Source organism: Delphinus delphis, chromosome 9, assembly GCF_949987515.2.
Source record: "Delphinus delphis chromosome 9, mDelDel1.2, whole genome shotgun sequence".
NCBI classification, from domain to species: Eukaryota; Metazoa; Chordata; class Mammalia; order Artiodactyla; family Delphinidae; genus Delphinus; species Delphinus delphis.
In genome coordinates, this window is record NC_082691.1 from 52,810,003 (window position 1) to 52,835,217 (window position 25,215).

The window sequence follows — 25,215 nt, forward strand, 5'->3', positions numbered from 1 at the left end:
AATCACTTATAATTCTACACAACTATATAATGTAATTAAAAAAAAATTCTCTAAGATTTGTTACAAGCTGCCAATCACTGACATTTTTTATATATAGGAATAGCACAAACCTATCAGGCATTATACCTATATTTTGGAAAAGGTTCCCAGATTTTGTTGACTAGTGATCATATGATTCTATATTTTTGTTTAGTATTTTACTTTAATAATGTGGTTAACAGCAGAAGAGGCAAAAATAATTACTTTTCAATCCTCTGACTGAAGGACATGGTAAAAAATGATGTATCTTATTTCAGTAAAATAAATAAATAAAATACAGAAATAACAATTAATCCTTGTAATCAGGATAAAACTTACAGAATATTTAAAACAAAATCAGTGTATAACATCTTCAAAACCCAAAGGATGTACATTCAACAGAATTGATTTCCAACTTCCCAGTTACTTTGTTAACTGTTATATCCGATCATAAACACTAGACCTTCCTAACGACATGACCTTCCCCCATATGGATTTCCATTGTTAACTAAAGGACATCAACAACTCAAACTTTCTGACTTCTGGATACAGATCAGGATAAAATCAGTAGCCCTCTCCTCCACAGGACTGCTGTAAAGATTGACCTTTTCTTACCATAAGCTGTTTAAATCAATTAAAAGGATCATATAATTTCACAAGTTTTCAAAACATTTTTAGTAAATCAAGAGTGAAGCAGAGTAAACTGTTAATGAGTTTTCTACCCTTGTGATGTTTTTGATATTTATGTTATTTAGAGAAGAGTGATTATCCAATTTTCCTGAATTCAAAGTGGTTGATTATAGCACTGTTTCATCTGAAAAAGACAACACTCATTTTTTGATGATAAAAGATTGTGTCAAGAATTTAAATTAAAATCTTCATCTATCAAAAAAGAAATCAATCCACATTAAAGTTTAGCAATGGCTTATATTTTTACATTTAAGATGAATCAGTTACAAATATTTAGTCCAATATGAAAAACATTTTCACTCTAAAAGACTCCTGCAAAGTAGTTTACCTTACTGGTGCATCAATATTAGGGTGACTTGGGTTAATGGAAAATGGTAACTTTACAGCCTTTCATGCCTCTGAAACCCTAGAGAAGTTACAAATCTCATCAACAGAGGCTGGTTTTGGAAGGTGATATCTGCTTCACCATAATGGAACGGGTGTGTCCTTTGACTGTAAACAATGCTAAGAATAGCTCCTGAAAGGTATAATTTTGTGTGATATTATTTCACCAAAAGAGAAGAAAAAATATTCTTTAATTCTGAACAAAACCTCTTCAAAGTTTACCTCTTCAAAACCTCTCAATAAACCTTTCACTGAGAACTGAAAATATAACTTAGTAATGCAATAAATGCCCTAACAAATATATCAGATTTTTCACTTAATGCTTTTTACAGGCTTAAACAAAATGGACTAAAAGGAAATCACCTTTTACAGTCCGACTCCTACAGGAAGAATGCCTTGCTGTTATGCTTTTTAAAGAAGGCATGGTGAATTTATATCAACTTTGGCAAATCTTGAGGCATGATAAAAGGAAGAAAAATACCAGTGCAGTTAACATTCCACAGAACTCTTTCTTCACATGTTTATTTCCTTAGAGACTGGACATGATCCAAGATAACAAGAAAAATGTAAAAAGGAAAGTTTATTTTTTAAGGCAAACAACACACAGTTTAGCATCCTGAGCTGATATAGAAGGGAGAATGTTTCCTTACCCCTTAAAAATAAATAAATAAATAAAAGAATTGTTGTCTTGTAGGTTAAAGATATTAGATGGTTAGGATTGGAGAAAATCACCAAAACCAGTTCTCCCATTTAAATTAATATGAACGAAAATTCACTTAGATCAGAGCTTATGGGTTATTAAAGTTTGGTTCTGGGCAAATGAAAAATATATTTTCTGTGGACTACCATTTCAGCTTCTTTATCTTGTGACATTGCATCTGGAATTTGAAAATATATGATTTCATTATGATACAAGAAGAACCGGTCTGTGTGTTTATGTGTAAAACAAGACTTGGATTAAGACTGAAGAGTTGGGTGTCCTCTACAAGGGCCTGATGATCTTTAGGAAGAAAAGTCAAATAGCTTCTAATACTTACTGCTCCTACAAAGGAGCCTCCTATCTTCCCCGTCACAGACTTTCTTGTAGGCTGCACACTGAACCAACTACCTGTTGAACTATCTGATTTCCCTTGATTATCACAAAGGACATGATCAGCCAGCAAATGACACCCTTGTTCTAAATACTATGAGAAGGTATACAAAGGAGATGAAGCATCTATTGAGGATTTACTGTGTGCTAGAGACTTTTCACAAGTCGTCTCCCTTATTCTGCATCCCCAGCTATGAGATGAACATCATTATCCCTCCTTATAGATGAGGGAACTGAGGCTCAGAGAGGAGAAGCCATACAGCCAGAGTCACACAGCAAATGAGGGTAGAGCATGTTATGTGCTTCAGATGTAGATGCTCTCTTCTCTGTATCATCGTTCTTAAAGCTCTGTTTATATCTTTTTTTTCCTCATTATAAAAGTATGACATGATCATTCTAGAGAATTTAGAAACATATAAGAGAAATCCTGAAACATATAAGAGAAAATAAAAACATCTCATAAGTCTATAATTCAGATAAATGATTTTTTTATCAACTCGATGTTTACTTCTATGTGTATAGGTCTGAGCAAACACATCATTTTATTTCTTTGTAATTTTTATCACAGTGTACATTTTTTCCACATAAAATTTCCTTTCAAAACCTGCATTTAAAAAGCTCTCTTTAAATTCCTAAAAGTCAAGCCCATATTGAGGTCATATTAGTTTCTGGGGTTCAGGAATCCTGAAACAGCTGAACTGGGTAGTTCTGGCTCAAGGTCTCTCACAGGGTTGCAGTCAAGGTGACGTCCAGGGCTACAGTCATTTGAAACTTGACTGGGCCTGGTGAATCCACTCCTAGGTGGCTCCCTCACATGGCTGTTGGCAGGAGACCTTAGTTCCTCACCATGGGGGCCTCTCCCAGATGGAGGAACTATTCACATGACATGGCAGCTAGCTTCCCCAGAGTCAGTGAACCAAGAAATAGGGAGACAGCTAAGATGGGAACCTCAATCTTTTAGAATCTAACCTTGGAAATAATGTGCCATCATTTCTGCCATATATTGGTCACCAAGACCAATCCTAGTAGAATGTGGGAGGGACTACCCAACGGTATGAAGACCAGAAGACAGGGACCACTGGGGGGCCATCTTGGAGGCTGCTAAACCATAATGATGATTATAGAAGAGATCTTGGTTTTTTTTTAAACTGTGGTAAAATATATGTAACCTAAAATTTGCCATTTTAAGCATGTTCAAGTGTACAATTCAGTGGCATTAACAGCATTCACAATATTGTTCAACCATCACCAATATCCATTTCAAAATCCTTTCATAACCCCAAAAAGAAACTCTATACTAATTTAGCAACATATTTTTATTAAAATAATGTGACAATAATACTAAAGATAATTTTTGTAAAGTAGAAAAACAATCACCCAAAATTCTGTTACCCTAACACAACTATTTTTATCTCTTATATTACATTTCGATCACAGTTCACAGACAATTTTAGAGTTAATATGCTAGTATGCATAAAATTTTTTATTCTGCTTTTTTCAGAGAACATATGAAGCATTCCCTATGTTTTCAAAGTCTTCATAATACTGTCCTAACATTGTTGTGTAATATTCCACTGGGGTTCATGAACCATGATATACTAAATATTTCCCCATTCCCTTAATCTTGGTTAAGTTGGTGCCAAGTCTTTTTAAATAGTTTAATATACAACACAGTAATGAGCATCTTTGGGCAACTAGGTTTTTACTCCATTGATTTGTTTTCTTGGGAGAAACACTAAAGAGTCAGATAACTAGGTCATAAACTTAATTCCCCAGGCTTCCTATATCGGAAGTAACATCGCAACTGTAGCCTACAAGGCCTTTCCTCACCCCCTTTGCCTCCAGTCTCCCATCTCATCTCCTCTCACTCTCCTTACACTCACTACACTCTTACCACCTTCATTCTTCAACACATATTTCTTGAGCACCTACTATGTGATGGGCTCTGTCATAGGTACAAAGGATATAAAGGTAAACAACATAGTCAAAGTCCCAGCCTTCATATGGCTTACAATTTTCCAATGCTATTCCTCTTTTTAAAAAGAAATCATACTGCCATGTCTTCATGTACTTATCACTCTCTGAGATTGCTTATTTTATTACTTGTTTATTTTCCTAGATACTCTAGAAGGTAAAGCCCGTGAGAATGGGAACCTCATCTGTGCATTCCCAAGCACCCAGAACTTTTAGATGATGCCAAATCATATTTCTTGAATGTGCCACAAATGAGTATCTTTACAGCTTTTAACGTTTCCATGAAGTTTTCTACATTGTTTATCAGTTTACAGTGCCATTAGCAGTAAATAAATGCATCCATTTCTCTATAACCTGACCAGCACTGGGGTTTAGGAAGGAGGAGGTTATGGATCTGGGGGAACGGGTGCTAACGAAGGGTTGTTCGATGGACAGCATAGAAAACATTGAAGCTATCTTTTGGCTTTTTAAAATATTGCATTAAAATGTAATTTATCTTGATTACTATGTTTTTTTTGGAGGGGGGCATCACCTTAAATTCTGAACCCAAGCTGAGTACCTTAGTTGCCTCATCCTAGCCTCAGTCCTTCTGTGAATAAAATGGCAAATGAGGGATATATTTACAGATTTGCTCTTGAGACTACAATATAATTGAGGACAGGGAAATAGACTTTCTAAAATAAGCTGAAATGTTACTATCAGAAAATGTAGAGAACTATCTGAGAGCTATTTTCAGGATTAAACGAGATAATGCGGACAGAGCATTTAGCATGGTAGAGGCACATCTATGTGTACCATGAGCAAGTGCAGCTGTTGATATTTATAATAAATATTACTGCTGCTGCTCTACCACTTCTATGCATGTAAAAAATTAAACTAACCCTACTAAATGCATAAAAGGAGTCTATTAAGACTATAATATTCTTTCCCAAATGAGAGCATATCCCTAAAACTCCTTTGGTAGGAAACACCTCATTGGGAGACTTACAACTAATGGAAAAAAGAGGAGAATCAAAGTTATGAGTAAATTTATACAAAAAAGATCTCATAATTTTTAAATGCTCACTAAAATAAAACAATGAAGAGCACCTTAAGTAAAAATATTTTCAGTATTATGTTACATACCTTAAGATGGAAACGTTTTCCTGTTAGATAACATTGCAGGATCTGCCTCTTATTTTAAGATTTTGTAAATGTGTTTTGCTGTGTTACATACCAAGGCATACTGCCTTCTTTGCCAGTCTCCCCCTTACTGACTATATGTGTCCTCTTTCTAAATGCCCAACGTCTTCCTTGTTTTATGGCTCACCATATGGCCTGTCTTATATGTCTTGATTTCCTTCTGCCTAGCAGCCCTAGGGTGCTGACCTCAATTTCAGATTTATCAAGACAACAAAGTGAAAACATTTCTGCTTCTCTACCATCCTCATTCCTCCTTTCCTCTTCCCAACCCTACTGTTCAAATGATCTCCAAGTAGAGTGACTCACCAACATCTGAACCAGGGCCCTCAGAGCTGTAGAACATCAAGCTGACATGTACTAAAATACTGAGTAACTACAACGCGTGTTTGGAGAGGGATTACTGTAATTATTTACGTGGCCAGGGCTGATGCTAAGGTTAGTATGAAGAAAACATTTTTTTGGTGTGCTTGTTTTCATTTTGAGGTTCAAGACCTGGAAAATGATTTATCCTACTCTGTGATGTAACGTGTGCTACAAATATGAGAGCCATCAGAGGAGAGATTTTTTAAATTTTTAGAAAAAATATTTCATATATTTCCATCCAAAGACAGCATTTCCTCCTACATTAGAATGCAATTTAAGGAGTGATTTTTTTAGTAATGAACCTGCAGAGTGAATTCCAACTTGAGAAGAGTTAAGAACTGGTACCTTACATTCTTCTCCTAGTTCCATGCTCTTGCCTTTTACCCTTCATTTTCTCTCTCTATACCTATATGAACCTGCACATGATTGCATCACTATTATCAAATAGTCTAAAGTGCTTCTGGAGGTTGCAAATGGCTGTTCTCAGCATAGTTACTAAATTAGAGAGACTTTAGTCTAATGACTTCCCTGCAGATAACTCACATGTCCATTAACAGGAAGCTAACCAAGTCTTAAAATGGCAGGGAACTGGCTTTGTGCACAGGAGTCCAGTCTTAAAGCTCATTACTAACAGAGTGTTGACAAGAACTTCATGATCCCTTCCTATTTTGCTCTCTTGTGCCCTGTGGTGTGGGGCTGCCTAGCCTTTTCCAAGAGGCTGGTCTCTTAAAGAATAATGTGGCTACCAATCATCCTTGCTTTCCTCTCTCATCATGTGAAGAGGTTGTGGATCTGGGGGCACGGGTGCTATAAAGACTGGTTTGATGGTGAGCATACAATACGCTGAGGCTGTCTTTATTGAAAGTGAGCACAGCTTTTGAGTTGCACATTCCTTTATTCTTGCCTTTAACTCTACATTTGCCTCTTTATAGAAAATGATTTAAAATGAAGGGTGCCATTCCATATCCATTTGGGCTTAGAGGTCCCCCAAATCGGCATAATTGCTGAGCTGTTTATCTTCTTGAGCACTAATTCTATCTTTTCAGCTGAAATAAAACTAAGGTAAAGGAACAGAATTAAAAAGCTGCATATTTATTATCATCTGGGGTCCAACTACTTATATGTGCCAGGTATATGGAGGGTGTTTTCAGTCATGTCTCTAACATGAGGTAGAAGCTAGTGGCATGACACAAACCATTAGAAAAAAAGTCTGCCATGTCTTAAAACCAACAATATCAGCATACTGTGGAAAACTAAAACATGCATTTGCTGATCATGTGTAAAAATATGGAAGCATTTAAAAAATGATTACTTGGGAACTTATAAGAAAATTTAAAAAGAATATTGAGGTCACTTTAGAGTGGATGGAACAAACATAGGCTTTCTTTGTAGTCAGTGTAAATAACTGTTGCATATGTATATGGGGGAACATTCCAATTTAAGAAATATGCTAACTTGTGCCAAGCTTGTATGCAGTTTGACACATTTTAGCACGTTCTCAAGTTTTATTTCTATATTTAGGAAAAACCAGATCTAGAGGTAACAGAGCTTAGATGGTAAAATGGCCAGTGCCCCCAGAATCAGTGCTGTCCAAATGCCATGCTTTGAAACTCCATTCTGGATACCCAGGAGAGATATGTTCAATATTCAACAAAATTGAAGAATTTGAAAATTGAAAATGTCTCAGATGTTCTCAGAGAGAGAAAATCCTTGGTCAGAGTCAGAGGATTTGGATTTAAGCCTATAGCTATATGAGAAAGAAATAAGCGAGAGAATAAAAGCCTGGGCAGTAGGTTTTTAGCTGCAAAATCTAATCCCCCTCACAATATATTCTGGTAAAACATTTGTTATAAACTGATCAGAAGTTATGCTCTATTCTGCACTGTTCAATTTGGCAGCCACAAACCACAGATGACTATTTAAATTTAAATTAATTAAAATTAAATAAGATAAAAATTCAGTTCCTCAATTGCACTAACCACAATTTTTAGTTACTCAATGGCCCCATATCGGACAGTGCAGATATAAAACATTCCTATCAATGCATAAAGATCTATTGGACAGTACTGCTCTGTATCTTTCAAAGATCTGCTGCAGCTTCCAGAAATTCTAAAATTAAAGAAAAAGAACTGTGTAGTTTATACACTGGGAGAATTTATTCTTCAGATGAAGCATAGAGATTGGATTGAGAAAATCAGTGAATGTAGCTATAGAGAAGAGGGCTAGGTCAGGGATTACTCCAAAGGTTTGCCGGCTGGTAGGAGAAAGAGCCTAAAATCACGATGGGTGGAAGATGTCCCCGTGGAAATGTGTTTCACTTCCTTGGGAAAAATAAGAGACATTAGAATTCTTTCAGCATTACAACCTAAACGTAAGAGACATGTAGCTGAATTCTAAGAAAGGAGAGTAAAGCCTGATTTGACTGCCAAATAAAATTAGAACTGTGGGTACAATTTAACCTTCAGTCAAGGGTGACAAGAAATGAGAGATAAATGGAAAAATCCCATTTGTATTCATCTTTATAAATATAATGATGTGCTTAGTTCCATTTGGAGGCAAAGGCATGGAACCTGGTATAATCCTTAATTAAATAGCCTCCAAGGTAGCTGGGCCAATTCATAAAAATTGTTGGCCATCCAAGTAGATGCCCAAAATGGCAGATGGGGCAGCCAATCAAACCATGGGGCAGCACTGATTTTTCTACTTGAGATAGCTTACTTGCTTTGCTAAAGGGGAAAAAAAAAAAAAAAAAAAATCAGTTGGTTATCTCACATATGTTATGGAGATAAGTAGCTGGCCTCTAACCTTCCCCCCCACCCTGAACATGCTGCCCTCTAGAGGCCACATGAATATACACATATTGAAAGATAACGTATAAATAAGGTTCAGTTACATCCAAATTAATAGGATATGATGATCCTATTAATAAAGATATGGTGAAAAAGAGGGGAGGTGGTTGATTATATCTATTGTCTGAAAGGCTTTAGGATAAAGATGAGAAACAATCAACATTTATAAGCCTCTAGTAAGCTTTACCTCTTCAGCTGACATAAATATGAGAAATCATAAATAGTTCTGTAGTCCTATAATTGAATTTTCCTGGAGAAACTTAAAAGTATGTCAACAGTCATTTTTCCTTTGTTTCAACTAGGGAGGAGAGGGTGTGAAAGAAAGAGGAGGAAAAATGGTTGATGTGGTTTGACCGCTTTTACTAACATCTCCAAAGCTTATCAGTTTTGATCTGAAACAATATATTAAAACTTGGCCCTGAGTTGGAGAATAAAAGCCAATGAATTTAAGGAATATACATGATTTTGTCCCCGCTAAGAGTTTAATCTTTTAAACCTTGGCTGCAGTAAAGTGGTCAAAATCTGGCCTAAGAAATGAGAACTACCCTTAGTCTTTACTTCAAATCAATTCTTTCCCAACAGTCATGCCATAAACACACACACACAGCTGGTATGTTTATTGGTTTAGTCACTAAAGGATTTAGCTGGACAAACATCACAAAGATGATGGCTGATTTAATTGAATTTATGATCAAATGTTTTCCATTGCAGGAAGAGTGGGAAATCACTTATGGGGAATTTGAATAATTTAAGGGAAGTTCTCTATTTGGCATTATGTTTGTATATCAGGTCTTGAGGGATTAAATTCAGCTGAGGACTAGATGAGAATTCACATACAGATATACAAAGATGCGCTGTATAATAATGCAGTGAGGGCCAGAATATTGATCTCTTTGTGTTAATATTTCTATTCATTTATATCTCATTTATGGTCTGGGTAATAACATCCACACACATATACACTCACTATGAGACTTCAACTGTAAACCACCACTTGATTTTTCTAATATCCCCAAATGATCTAAAAATGCTCTTTTAGGTAAGACAAAAAATAACTGATTTGCAGGACTGTATATGTGTGTGTTTAAGGCATTTTAATGTATTTTGTTGTTTTTGTCAAAGACAAAATAAAATCTATTGTTAAAGTCACTCCCATGACGAATATAACATGGGAGTGACTTTAACAATACAAAGTAACATGGGACTTGTGCCTTAGGGTATGGACTTGGCTCAGTGCCTGAAAGAAAAAAGCAGTTTCCTTTGGTGTCCCCTACCCACCTGCTTGTCAGTGATGATATGTGAACCAGAGTAAGGCTATGCTCCCAGCCTTTATTCTCTGTGATTCTAGAGATAAGTCATCTACCTTCCCCATTTAGGAGCCATAACCAACAAGGATAATTACCTTTAGTATCACGAATGAAACCCTCGGGGTCAAGTGGACACCCAAGCTCTATGCACCTGGTTTAGGCTTACCCATCAGTTCAGGTACAGAGTTCGTGTACATGTATGGAAAAGGTCTAAAAGATGCTTTGAACTTGGTAACAGTGTTTGTCTAAGGGCTTCTTTCAATTTAATTAGGAAAACTGTCTAATAGATGTGTTTCAAGACTTAGGGTAAACCACACTTTTACATGAATTATGTACAATGCTATTTGCTAACACATCACTCTTAGGAAGGAACTGCTGGAAGAGGAATCTTGTTTCTACACATGAAATATTTTTGAAAAATCATCTGGTGACCGAGAAATTCAGCACATGCTCCTAGAAAGGTAGAAGGAATATTCCAGATGTTTGGGGGCCCTGTGTCACAGCGGTATTCATGTTCAAGGACAATTACTTATCTCAAAATGAATGAAATAGCTGGACTGGCAGGAGAGGGCAGGGCATGCCAAAAACCAGAAGGGGGATAAGCTAACATTCCTCACAATAATCCTGCCAAGGGTCTTAAAGACAGAAAATCTGGGCTCAGATTGGCTAGTGAGCTTCCTGAGTATTATATGGTTCAGTACTGGATCTGTGATTGGAACTTGGCCCCTATCATACCAAAGCTTATGTTACTTTCAGGTGTTTTCTTGCCATTTGTAGTAATAATGAGCTTTCTCAGGCATCTTTCCTCTTTTCTATTCTTTCTTGGTTTTTATCAACAATATTTATTGACCGTGTATTTTTACAGGGTCAGTAGGACCAGTGTCTATACAGCAGAAGTCAGATGCACTTGTCAACATGAATAGTTTATTAACTGTATCTTCACAATGAGTGGAAGTTGAGCCCCAGTTTTATAGAAAGTCTCCCCAAAGTATAAGGAGGACCCCCTGTCCCCACAAATGATTGGGCCCCTTATCCTATCCTAATTTTCATGAAAATCAACCAAGGTAAAGTGTGGAGTGGGTGACAATGGATACAAAAGATGACATTGTTGTTCAAATCATCTCTCTCCAGTGACGAGTTATGCTTGTCTTAATTCTGAGGCTGACAATTCACCAGATTCATAAACATTTTCTTAATCAAAAGGAAATGATAAAAATAAATGTTGAGGAAAGGGATCTCACAGCCAGTGTTATTTTAATAAATAAAGAGCAGTAAAAATTTCTGCATTTCTGTTCATGCTTCAGTTTTTTTAAATGTGGAAAATTTCAATGTCCGGAAGCTGAAGAGTTAACATATGTACCCAAGGGGCCCATGAGAGGCTTATTTATGAAATGGAGCTCCTCTTGATAGCATCTTGTATGTGGTGAAGGGGAAGCTGAGACTTTTAGTATTTTCTGAGCAGAGTTAGGGGAGATCAAGGGGGCCGGGAACAACAGCAAAGAGGTGAATTCTTCAGGGAGTTGAAAAAGGGTAGACAGCTGTGTGTCTAACTCCTAGCAGTTCCCCGCGAAACGAGAGAGAGAGAGAGAGAGAGAGAGAGAGAGAGAGAGAGAGAGAGAGAGAGAGAGAGAGAGAGAACAGGAGAAGGAGAAAGGAATGGAGTCGCCTGAAATAGGCAGTGCCCCTCAAGAAGGAACACCATGGCTCTTGGAAGCGAGGGGGAGGGGAAGGCATGTCTGCTAGGTGTTCTCTGATACCTCCACTATTCCCTCCTCAGATTTATCTCTTACTGGGTCCTCCAGAGCTATTATCTTCTCAGAGTGTTTACAAATAAAAGACAGAGGTGAGAAGCAAACACATCAAGCAAGATCCCCAGACACTTGAGTGCAAAATGCAAGGACTCTTGAGCATAGAATTTCCAAAGCATCGGACACCCACACTTGTGTTACACTGTTGGGAACCTAAAATAAATGGATAGTTTACCTGTTGATCTACAGTTGTGCTGCCCAATTTGGTAGCCACCCACGGCGACTATTTACATTTAAATTAATTAAATTTAAATGAAATTTAAGATTCAGTTCCTAAGCCACATTTCTAGTGCTCAATAGCCACAGAGGGCTAGTGGCTGCTGCCCTGGGTGGTGAAGATACAGATTTTCATCAACAGAGAAGGTTCTGCTGGACAGCACTGATCTAGAGGGGACATAAATATCAGGCCAAACTTTTACCATCTCAGAGACTATGAGCTTTCCTGAGAATAATCTCTTTGTTTCTCTCTACAGAGGTGGAAAATGATTTCTTCCTCATACATAATTTTGAGCGTAGCTAATGTGAACCAGGCAACGTGGAACCATCAGAATCAGGGGCCTATGCTTGTCACCTGATGGGCCAGAGATCAGGCAAAACGGGCTGTGTCTGACCTGATGAGGGCTGGGTTCACCCCCTCTGCTCTGCCTCACCCCATGCCTCCTCACTGAGTAGGAAACCCCACTACAACTCGTGAAAAGCAGAATGGCCCCAAAGATGTCCTCTCACCCATCCCTGAAGCCTGTGAATATGTTACTTTCCAAGGCAAAAGGGACTTGGCAGATGTAATTAAGGTTACAGATCTTAAAATAGAAAGGTGAACTTGGATTATAGAATTTAGAAGCAGAGAACTTTCTCCTACTGGAGGCAGAAGAGATGGGGCAGAAGGGGAAGAGAGAGACTCGAAGGATGAGAAACACTTGTTGAACTGATGCTGCTTTAAAGACGGAGGTGGCAGGGTGATGTGGAATACACGTGGCCTTCAGGAGCTAGGGGAGGCTCTCAGCCGACAACCAGAAAGGAAACAGGACCTCAGCCCGACAGCCATAAGGAACTGAATTCTGCAAACTATCTGAATAAGCCTGTCAGCAGATTCCCCCAAGAGCCTCCAGACAGGGCCCAGGCTACCAATACCTTGATTTTGGCCTTGTCAGACCCAAATCAAAGAAACCAGCTAAGCCCATGTAGGCTCCTGCCCAATAGGAGATGATAAATTGTGGCAATTTGTTATGGCAGCCACAGAATACAAATGTACCATTTTATATTGTGGAGAAGCAGAGAACTTCCTCAGTTCACATATCTAGCATCTGTTCTGGGGAACAGTCTGAGAAAACCTAATTCTATCGTCCTTCTTTCAGGGAAACGAGCAGCCCAGCTGCTCCTGGAAACTCTGTGCCGCTTCAGAAACATGGTTGGGTTTTATCCCTTAATGAGCTGGATAGCAGAAGGAAGGTTTTAGCTGCACCAGAAGTGTGTACTTTTGGATGAGGAGTCCAACACATAATCTGAAAGGATGAAAAACAATGGCTGTTGCCAACTCCCAAGCCTGGCACGTACTGCCAATTAGTAAGCGAGAAGATGGATAGTTTCTGCCTATCAGAAGGGGAACAAAAAACTCATGCCTGAAAGATAGCAAACAGCATGGGGCCTGCCCTTGGCCATCACCAGGGGTTATTAATGTCAGCGAATTCTTTGCTACGAAAAGAAAAACATGGACAAGAAATCTGGCAATGACACAAAACGACAGAGCATAATTTCCTGGGGCAGTGGGAACTGTGTGGAATGGGCAACAGATCCCACTATCAGGGTCTGTGTGGGTGGCTGGCAGGCCTGTCATCTCCAGTACTTAGCTTGTCACAAACCTGCCTCTATCCCAATGGCACATTACCCAGCAATTACCTAGGACAGGCCCTAGTTGATGGTGTGGGTGGCCAGCCTGCTGCAAACACTGTTCCCCAGGAGAGAGGAAATAGGTTTGTACTCTAGCCCAGCAATGAATGACGTCAGGTCCCAGAAGAGATCTCCCGACCCAAAGTCACAGTGAGAACAAAATAAAGTCAGGTAATGATAAGCCCACTTGAAGATCAGGGTTTTTTAAATGATATTTCTTTCACAAGATTCACTCTGGGGCATGCTCTCCACGTTGTAATTCTCAATAGCACTAATCATTCGACCTCAGCAGGTTTCTTATTTCAAGCTCTAAAATGGAGACAATAATATCTGCCCTGACTACCTCCCAAGATTGGTATAAAGATATGAAGATGTGACAACATATGTGAATCCTATAGAGCAGAAGGCCATCCGATGGTTTACTACACCCCTGTCAAGCCAGGACTATGGATTAACAAGTATACGTCAGGCCTTTGACTAGGTACGTCTCGCGTGTTATCACATTTATGCTGTTGCTACTGTTAGTGATCAGGGTTAGAGCTCTGGCAGATTGTCCATCTCTCTCTTGGACAGCTTTCTCTTTGTCCTCCTGGCATCTGCCTCCAACCTGTGTCTCTGGACAGACCTTTATGCTGTCTTCTTTGACTCCCACCAAAGCCTGGAAAGCATCTCCTGTTTGAGGACCTCCTCTTTTTCCCCTTCAAGAATCCACTCTTCAATTTTCTAGAATTGCTCTCTGTTCAGTGGCAAGGGGTTTAATAGATCAGATAAACATCACACCTACCCAATGCTTTCAGTGACTGAACTAATGATTCATTCTTGTGAAACTGAATGATCCAAGAAATTGCTCTGAACTGCGACTTTTAAGCAGGCAGGTGAGACTTAGGGGCTTCCAAACAATACCCTGTGTGGGTGTCCAAGGTCAGGACAAGAGACTGGCTTGGATCTGATTGTCCAAGTGTTGAAAACTATATTTTCAGGGGTGTGGTAAGGAGCTACACCCCACGTAGCCTCCCAATGCTGAACTCAAGTCCCCAGAGCTGGGCAGTCGACAATTGCAGCTCCAGCTCATCCTCTGAGTGAAAAGAAAGGAATTCCAAAATGTCTGCTTTACTGTCTGCTTTAGAGCTTGTCACCCTCATAAATCCACCCCTAAAAAAGTGCATGGATGATGTAAAGAATAATTTCTTTGAAAATATGGTGAGAAGAAATCTTCAGGCACTAAATAAATTGAAACTGTTACTTTGAAGTAAACAGAATTATAACAAAAATGATCAACAATGAAAAAAACGTGAAACTGGAGAAAGAGGATTTAAAGATCTGGCTCAACTCAACGGCTCCTCCTAGCGTCAGTAACTGTACTTACCTTCCTCTAACATTTCTAAGCAACTGTAGAGAAACTGAAAGCTTGAACTTACTTTGCAATATATTATTACTTTACAAAATTTTTGATCAACTTAGAACAATAAGGCAGAGTAGGAAACAGGGCTTTTCTTTCTTGAGAAGGCACCTATTTAAATCTTAATGGAATGCAATCAGACATGACAAGAAAAATACAATAGAGAACCACCAATATTAGTATACAGAGTGAAATTTATGTTGTTTCTCTAAATATTATTTTAAATACATTATGCTTTATGCACATGTAGCATGACTTTCTAGCAAGTCATCTTTTTTAAAAATTAATTTATTTGTTTTTATTTTTGGCTGTGTTGGGTCTTCGTTGCTGCACACGGGTTTTCTCTAGTTGCGGCGAGCGGGCGCTACTCTTCTTTGCGGTGTGCGGGCTTCTCATTGCGGTGGTTTCTCTTGTTGGGGAACATGGGCTCTAGGCGCACAGCTTCAGTAGTTGTGGCACATGGGCTCAGTAGTTGTGGCTCGCGGGCTTAGTCACTGCACGGCATGTGGGATCTTTCCAGACCAGGGCTTGAACCCATGTTCCCTGCATTGGCAGGCAGATTCTCAACCACTGTGCCACCAGGGACGCCCAAGTCATCTTTAAAATATGTTTTGGAAGTTAATCATCGAATTAGATAAAACATTCAAGGAAAGCTCAAGTACGCCAAGCTGGAAAACACTTCTAAAGCTCCTAAATTAAGGTTTGTGACCCTGCTGGTACCTTCCAATACATGCAGGCAAACGTCTTCTCTCTTTTTGCATTTCCATAAGGGTAGCCTCATTATAATGTCTCTGAATTTACTGCACATCTTAAAGTATCGTCTGTTTTTAATTCTTAGGAGCAATCCAGTTGGACTTGCTAACCAGAGGGCTTATAAGCAGAACTAGAGCACTGGGTGGAGGGGGCAGGACAAGCTGGCCTACACCTGTTCAAAGTCTACGGATGTGCTTTGCTTTATCAGCTATGACCTGTGTTTTCCAAATCTGTCTTCTGTGACTTGGTGGTTTATCCTTAGTTCTCTTTTTGCTACTTTCAAACCTCCAAAATTGTTCAGCTGCTAAAAAGTTCCAAAACAAGCAAATGCATTCCTGGAATCCTACCCTTAACTTTGCTGGAGAGCATACACTAAGGCTTCTTCTCCAGCCAAAATAATGAAAGATCTTTTAACTGGCTGAAATACTTGGTTGATTGCACATGCATGCCAATGTCAGACAACTATAAATAGAGAGATCAGGAAGAAAAATAGGGAGAGTCTTTATAACTCCAAGGAAATAAAATGGAATGTTTTGAAGGCCATCAGAAAGAACACATTTATAAAATTAAGATTTGTCTCCCTTTAGTCTAAAATCCTCTTCAAGCAGGAGAGAACCCACATGGATCATGCACTTCCAGTAAGAGGAAATAAAAGGACCTTCTTTTCTTTTTGAATATGTATTTATTATTCTCAATCCTATAATTAAGACTTCTTTATATTATCCTTTCGAGTTTAGATATCTGCTGGATCTTCTGATATTTTTCTCCTATCACTGCTTTGCTTCCCCAGAATACTAAAACATCCTTCAAAGGATAAAATTATGCCCCATGGTTACTGGTATAAATGAAGTCAGCAGGGAATTGCATGGGTGTTACTTAGGGCAGACTTGGTCCCAAAATAAACTGGGTCACTTGTTACAGCTGTTCAAAGAGACTTGAGGATTCATTTCGCAAGAAATTTTACTCTCGGGCTTCCCTGGCGGCACAGTGGTTAAGAATCAGCCTGCCAATGCAGGGGACACGGGTTCGAGCCCTGGTCGGGGAAGATGCCACATGCCGTGGAGCGACTAAGCCCATGCACCACGACTACTGAGCCTGCGCTCTAGAGCCCGCGAGCCACAACTACTGAAGCCCAAGCGCCTAGAGCCCATGCTCCGCAACAAGAGAAGCCACCGCAATGAGAAGCCCGCGCACCGCAATGAAGAGTAGCCCCCGATCGTCACAACTAGAGAAAGCCCGTGCGCAGCAACGAAGACCCAAAGCAGCCAAAAATAAATAAATAAAGTTATTAAAAAAAAAAAAAATTTTACTCTCTTAGGCAGGTTCATCTATCCACTAGCTTCAACAGCTGTGTTAATACATATTTTTAACATTGTTACTTAATTTTGAACAGCAATTTACATGTGTATATTAACCTGCCCATCTTATATTAACCTATCTAAATTGAATTCAAATTAGTCCTTGCAAATTAGTTCCCTTTATTTTGAACCTATTACTGCTGTACAAGAGAATTTACCAATCACTTTGGTTTCGTAATTGTGCTGTTGACAAACAAATTAGTTAGCAGTAGGAAGAAAGCTAGCACTTGCTTAATAGTCTTTAAATGCAATTCTTCCGAATCTAGACCCCACTCTGAAGTGACAGTTGTTGAAATGTCAATGATGGTTACAAGGTCACAAGTCGGTCTGTAGGAAGAATCAATAATATAATTAATGTCTGAATTCTCACTTCTCCCTAAATTGCATTGGGTTAGAACTGGCTGGAGGCTATAGCTTCGCTTTAAGGGTTCAGTACAAAACAGATACTAGAAAGTCATATTTTTATAATATTTTTAGTGATGATTTTATTACTTAGCTTTTTCTGAAATAAATCCTTAAGGCAACGAAAGAATAAGACTTATGGGGACTTGAAAATAGCATGGTTCTAAACAAGTCATGTTTATAATTTTAAAACCTTACTTCAAGCTCAGCATTTAATATTTTCTCTAAAATATTTTTAAAGAAATCGAAGGGTGGGACTCTCTTAAATGACTTTGAATTAATTCTCGGGCTTTTAAAAAGCATATGTGATGGTAGAAATTAAAAGAAAGATATTAACTACAATTCTATCAATGGATTTAGAAGACTTTACATTAAAATGTAATATTTCCTTCAGTATTTTACCTTGTTTTTGGTAGAAAAAATATAAATCCTATGTTCATGGAAAATGCAAATAATAAATATCTCTGAAGTGATATCTTAAAGAGAAACCGTGTTCTTATTTTGTGAAAAATCATATTCTGAAGAACTATCTGCCCTCAAAAGTAAAAGCGTATTTACTGAACCTAGCGTCTTTTAAGAAAATTCAGAGATGGAGCACAATGCACACAGCTTTTAAAATTTCTAAAGCAGCAACACCAGAGGATCACACAGCCTGATTTTTGTCAATGAAGTTAACTACTTCTGTTGTGACACGAACAGTACCTCTCACAGAAAGGAAAGCATCAGGTCTTAGGTGGTCAGAATGAAGCAAAGCAACGCAAAGCTTGAATACTACTTCAGTTGTCTTTTTTTTTGGAAAGACATGAGATAACCTAGTTTCTCCTGATATAGAGTAATGTAAATGGACAAAAGCATCTTCTCTGAGAGGCATCCCACCAGTCACTTCCAATGGTTGAACAAGAAAGGCCATTCGTCTGGGCATACAGATGACAGGTGCTGAATACAAGTTGCGAAAATGAACAGCTGGAGTGGGCCAGGTGTAAATGCTGTTGGGGTCACATCCACAAGGGGACAGTGGATGAACTATCACTCAGCATCGTCTACAGACCTCCCCCTCCCCCATCCTGTCTTTTGTAGACTACTCTAAGTGGATAAAAATTGCCATTTATTTTTCTGGGTGATTTGGACATCATTCTAGTCCTGTCCCTCTGAAGGAAGGAAACAAGAGGGTTAGCTAAATTGGAGGCTATTCTCCACAAACGTCACTCTGCGTGGATTTGCCAGATTTTCCTGTTACTTCAGAGAAAGGGTTAGAGATTCAATGGCTTTGTCAAGAATTGTTTCATAAAGTGGTTAGTGGCACAAAACTTTTTGAGCAATTGTGAGAAATGTGTTTGATCATTTAACGAAGACAGGAACTGTTATATGTATATATTACCTGGTATATGAAAGCACTTAATTAAAATGTGTTACCACTGATCAGTGAAGTTAGGGTGAAGGAGGATAAAAGGGTGAGGAACACATAGAGAATGTTCCCTCCCAGCCGAGGGCATGCTTCCTGTGGGAGATTCTAGATATTAAGAACTGACCCTTCAAATGGAAAATACGAAGTCTTGTGTTAGACAAAAATAATTATACTGGTGTGTTCTTCTTAGTATGAATTTAATCAAAATAAACTGCCAAATCTTTCAAATAATCCATGGAAGATTTTAATGTATTCATTCCATGAGTTCCTCACAGTAAGCTATCTGCTGTTACCTACTGACAGCATTGATTAAAGGCATTTTTATTATCAAAAGTTTTTCTTAGGCTTCCCTGGTGGAGCAGTGGTTGAGAGTCCGCCTGCCGATGCAGGGGACACGGGTTCGTGCCCCGGTCCAGGAAGATCCCACATACCGCAGAGCGGCTATGCCCGTGAGCCACAGCCACGGAGCCTGTGCGTCCGGAGCCTGTGCTCCGCAACGGGAAAGGCCACAACAATGAGAGGACCGCGTACAGCCAAAAAAAAAAAAAAAAAAAAAGTTTTTCTTATTTGTTCCATAATTGATGGCATCTAAAATTAAACATGTCATAACGGTAAAAAGGGAGACAATAACACTAAATTCCCCATAGACAAAATTTTGTTATGACAAATTATAGTTTACTTAATCAAAGCAGATCTAGTTACCTTTTCTCTAATATAATGCTTGAAATGTGATACAGTCAGAGTGACTCAATTACTCTGCTTCCCAACTTTCAATGATTTACTAGCAGTTTGGCTTGCTATAAAAGACCTCTGAATAACTTGAGACACCCAGATCTTCAGATGTCATCAAATTTAGAAACCAATAAATAAAGCTATTTCAACAAGGTCAGATGAGAGATTAAATAAACAGAGTCCATGTATTCCAAGTGATACGTGTGCTTAGCTTCCCAATAAGGCTCACGGGAAAAATAGGTAAACTAAAAACATTTGAAAGATCAGTTTTATCTCGCTCAAAGGTTGTCACCAACATTATTTAGATTAGAAAGTCAGTTGATATATTGTACTTAAGAAATGCTATTTTGCTGATGCTAAAACATTTCTTGGAATCTAGTTAGAAGAAGAGTGAGCACAGTGAATTTCAGGATTAACAACTCTGGGAACCCAAATTCACAGAGTGTTGGCTCAGGTGGAACATGGGGGCTGGTACACAGTTAGGGCTTAATAACTGTTTAATGGTTAAACGAATGGATGAATAGACAACTGGGTGAACAAATGAAAGAATGTCATGACAAATTTATCAAGAGAGTTTTAAAAATTAAGAGAGAGAAAAAGAGAACGAGTATAAGCTGTATAAAAAAACTTACTTATTCCATGCTTGTCTGAGGTTTTTAGAGCTGTACAGGGTAAAGCGTTCTGAAATGAAAAAGAAAAATGATAAACAATCTTTGTTTCAAAAGTCTATATTGCCAGTATGTTAAAAAAAAACTTCTAAAAAGCTACTGTTCGATTTAGCCATAGCTATGCTAGACATGCTATGTCTTCACCTTAGATTAAACAAAAGAGTAAAACACGAAGAGCTAAACATTTTAAACAATGAAGCATTGTTTTCTTTTGTCTAGGGTGATTTGTTTCATAATTTGGTTTCCTAGTAATTATTTCTTAGAATAACTAAGTTTTAAATGGGTTGAAAAAAGAAATGCAAATTCCAAATATGCAAACTGTAGGTAGATTTATAGAAGAATATTGCCACATTGGTCCAGTGAAACCTGCTGTTTTTTCTATGAAGACATCTCTGACCAAACACAGTAGTGCTGGTTCTCCTTGCTTATACTATATGGCATTTACACATACTCAAAGCCAAACCACCAACGTCCTATAGTGTATACTTACATTTACCATTGAACAATCTTTATATTTTTAAAATGAAAACACAACATGTTTGTTTTACCAAGTTAGACAATAAAGTGGCATAGAATATACATTAATAATCTCTTCTCCTGCTCCCCATTTTTCACTCCTGATGATATAGCAATTGTTAATGGCTTGGTATGTCTCTTTCCACATATTTATGTTTATAAATACAAATCTATCCATATATACAAATATATATATATGCTATTTTAATTTTTAAATGCATTGTACAATAAACATTCTCTGAAATTTTTTAGGCATCTAATAATATATAGTGAATAGTCCTTCGAATAAAATAATATGTAACAATTGTTTTAAATCTGTGTAATATTCCATAGGGTAGAAGTACATAAATTATTGGACCATTCTCCTACTGATGAAAATTTAGGTAGTTTCCAGCCCCTTTTTTTCTTAAAAGCAATTTTTCAATAAATAATCCTTGCACATCTATGTCTATATACTGATGCTTTCTTTTCTGTCAAATAGATTCCCCAATATAGAACTGCCTGGCAAATGGTATGCATATTTCACATTTTAATAGCTGCTGACAGATTACTTTTCATTTTCCCACCAGCAATAAAAAAATAATGTCTCTTTTATATTATGCATCCCTGGGATGCAAGGATGGTTCAATATATGCAAATCAATAAATGTGATACATTATGTTAACAGAATGAAAGATAAAAATCACATGATCATCTCAATAGATGCAGAAAAAACATTTGACAAAATTCAACATCCATTCATGATATAAACTCTCAATATTTTGGGTATAGATGGAACATACCTCAACACAATAAAGTCCATATATGACAAGCCCACAGCTAACATCATACTGGATGGTGAAAGGCAGAACTCTTAGTGGAAAAGACAAGGTGGCTACTCTCACCATTCCTGTTTAACACACTACTGGAAGTCCTAGTCAGAACAATCAAGCAAGAAATAAACAAAAAAACCCAAACCCCAACCAACCAAACAAACAAAAAAAAAACACATCTTAATTGGAAATGAAAAAGTAAAACTGTTGCTGTTTGCAGACATGATTTTTTTATATATAGAAGATCTTAATAAAGATTCCACCAAAAACTTGTTAGACCTAATCAACAAATTCAGGGAAGTTGCAGGACATAAATTCAATATACAAAAATCGGTTGCATTTCTATATACTAATAATGATTAATCTGAAAAGGAAATAAACAATCCTATTTACAATACCATCAAAAAATATAAAATACCTAGGAATAAGTTCAGCAAAGTAGGTAAAAGATCTGTACACTGAAAACTGTAGACATTGATGAAAGAAATTGAAGAAGACACAAATAAGTGGAAAGATAGTCCATACTCATCACTGGAAGAATTAATACATTGGTAAAATGTTCATACTACCCAAAGGCATCTATAGATTTAACTCAATCCCTATCAAGATTCCAATGGCATTTATTTTTTTACAGAAACAGAAAAAAGCAATCATAAAATTCATATGGAACCACAAAAGACCCCGAATAGCCAAGGCAATAATAAGAAGAACGAAGTTGGAGGTATTACACTTCCTGATTTCAAACTGTATCACAAAGCTATAGTAATATACATACTATGGTACATATATATGCCAGTATGATACTGGCATAAAAACAGACACATAGACTAATGGAACAGAATTGAGAGCCCAGAAATAAACTCATGCATATATATGGTCAACGTTAGACAAGGGAACCAAAATACTCAGTGGAGAAAAGATAGACTCTTTAATAAACGGTGCTGGGAAAATAATGATACTCACATGCAAAAGAATGAAACTGGACCTCTATCACTCACAAAACCTGGAAGAGGATTAAAGACTTACGTAAGACCTGAAACCACAGAAGAAAACCAGGAAAAATCTCTTTGACTTTCGTCTTCATAATGATTTTATGGATACAACACACAAAACACAGGCAACAAAAGCAAAAATAAATAAGTGGAACTACATCAATCTAAAAAGCTTCTGCACAGCAAAAGAAACAATAAACAAAATGAACAGGCAAGGTACAGAATGGGAGAAAATATTTGCAAACCACATATCTGAAAAATAGCTAATATCTAAAATACAGAAGGGACTCATATAACTCATTAGCAAGAGAACAAATAATCCAATTAAAAAATGGGCAAAGGACCTGAAGAGACATTTTTCCAAGGAAGATATTCACATGTCCAAGTACATGAAAAGGTGCTTGATCTCACTAATCATCAGGGAAATGCAAATCAAAACCACAATAAGATATCATCTCACACCTGTTAGAATGGCTGTTATTGAAGGGATGAGATAACAAGTGCTTGTGAGAATGAGGAGAAAAGGGAACCCTTGGGCGCTGCTGGTGGGAACTTAAACTGGTACAGCCATTATGGAAAAGAGTATGGAGTTTTCTCAAAAAAAGTAAAACTAGAATTACCACATGACCCAGCAATTGGGTATATATCTGAAGGGAACTAAAGAGATTTCTGCACCCCTGTGTTCACTGCAGCATTATTTACAATAGCCAACACATGGAAGCAACCTAAGTGTCCCCTGATGGATGAATGGATAAAGAAGATGTGGAGCATGTACACACCAGAATGTTACTCAGCCATAGAAAGGAAGGAAATTTTGCCACAACATGGATGGACCCTGAGGGCATTATGCTAAGAGAAATAAATCAGACAGAGAAAGACAGATACTGTATGGTCTCTCTTCTAGGTGGAATCTAAAGAATACTTAAACTCATAGAAGCAGAGGACAGGCAACAGAAGTGGTTGTCAGAGGTGGGGCACAGGGTTGGAGGTGGGGCAATAGGTGAAAGTAGTCAAAGGGTACAAACTGCCAGTTATAAGATGAATAAGTTCTGGGGATGTAATGTAAAGCACGGTGACTATAGTTAACAATACTGCACTGAATATTTGCAAGTTGCCAAGAGAGTAGATTTTAAAAGTTCTCACTCAAAAAAAAAAAAAAAATTGAAACTATGTGAAGTAATGGATGTGTTAACTAAACTTATCGTGGCAATCATTTTGTAATATATACACATATAAAATCACTGTGCTTTACAACTTAGACTTACACAGTGCTTTATGTCAATTATAACTCAATAAAGCTGAGGGACAAGACAGTGTTCTAGCAAAATAAAACACGGAGGTATGATGTTGAGTGACTAGTGTGAGAGGGACACTTCAGGTTGGGTGATGAAGGAACATGAGTTGCAAATAAAAGTCAACCAACACAATAAACAAAGTTCCTACTGGAAATCTGGTTGGAGTTTCATTAAAATGTATATTTATCCGAAAAGGCTGATATAAAATCTTTGTACATAACAATATGTTGTGTCTTTCCATTTAGAAAGGATTTGTGTGTACATCCTCCAGTAAAATTAAATGATCTCCTTTTCATATTGATCTCATTTCTTCTTAATCATTTAATACTTAATAGGCTTAATTCTTCTTGGTATTAGTTGGTGCCTTTTGTTAGTGTTGTCTGCTTTGATTTATAAGCTTTTAAAGAAAAGAAAGTGATTTATATTGCTTTTGTTATGGTATGTTTCACGTATAAAAATACCATTAGATAAAAAGAACAAAAAGAAATTTAAGAACACACTCAGGTTCCTATCTCTAATTACAAAGTTTATTCAAAAGAAATCTCTGCAATGATTCATTCATTCAACTATTTACTGAGCAACTACTGTGAGCCAGGTACACCTCTTGGAGCTGAAGATACAGAGAAAGAACCGAACAGAAGACCTTCCTGCCTGTAGGGAGCTCTCATTCCAGTAGGGCATGTGCAGGGCTAGAGTGAGCCTGGAGGATGGGGTGTCTGGAGCAGACAGACAGCCCAGGAGAGATGGGCAGAAGACCAGCTCACACAGACTTTGTGGCCTTTAAGATATGATTTAGAATTTTTTTTTTTAAGGATCACTCTGGCTTCTGTTTGGAGAGTATACTACCAGGGGAAATAGTGTACATTAGCTGAAGAGCAGGCCTGATTACAAATATCCATTGTTCTACAGCTACAGGCAAAAGTGCTCACCAACAATTATGTATTTATTTGTTTCAAAAGAATGCCTAACATTTGAATTTATTCTCTACTAGATTGCATTATATAAGACCCAACATAATTCAGTCAGTTGGTGTAGAACAGAAATGTAAAGGCATATTCTAGGTTTGAGAATTAACTAACAAAGAAAGGAGAAATGGGAAGAATAGTTTTTTATAGAGGTTTAAGAAATTATTTTTATCTAAAAGTCTGGTATAAAAAGCAAGATATATTTTAAAAATAATTACATCAAATGTCCTTGTAAAACAAATTTGATCTCCTTAACTTTGTACTCCCCACAAAGCAATTTTAATAATTTGCTATGATTTCAGGAAAGAACAAGAATTCCATTACAGACAAAATTAATACAATCTTGGATTTACAAGTAAATTATTA

General features: G+C 37.5%; 1 protein-coding gene across 4 annotated transcripts in view; it reads right to left on the reverse strand.

The window, feature by feature from the left end:
- The window catches only part of CDK14 (cyclin dependent kinase 14), a 609,402-nt gene that overhangs the window by 94,477 nt on the left and 489,710 nt on the right, over window positions 1-25,215 (reverse strand). For all 4 annotated transcript variants that reach the window (XM_060020565.1, XM_060020564.1, XM_060020563.1 and 1 more), the window contains one exon: window positions 20,234-20,282. In XM_060020565.1, coding sequence (XP_059876548.1) covers window positions 20,234-20,282 — 49 coding nt within the window. The remainder of the gene's footprint in view (window positions 1-20,233; window positions 20,283-25,215) is intronic.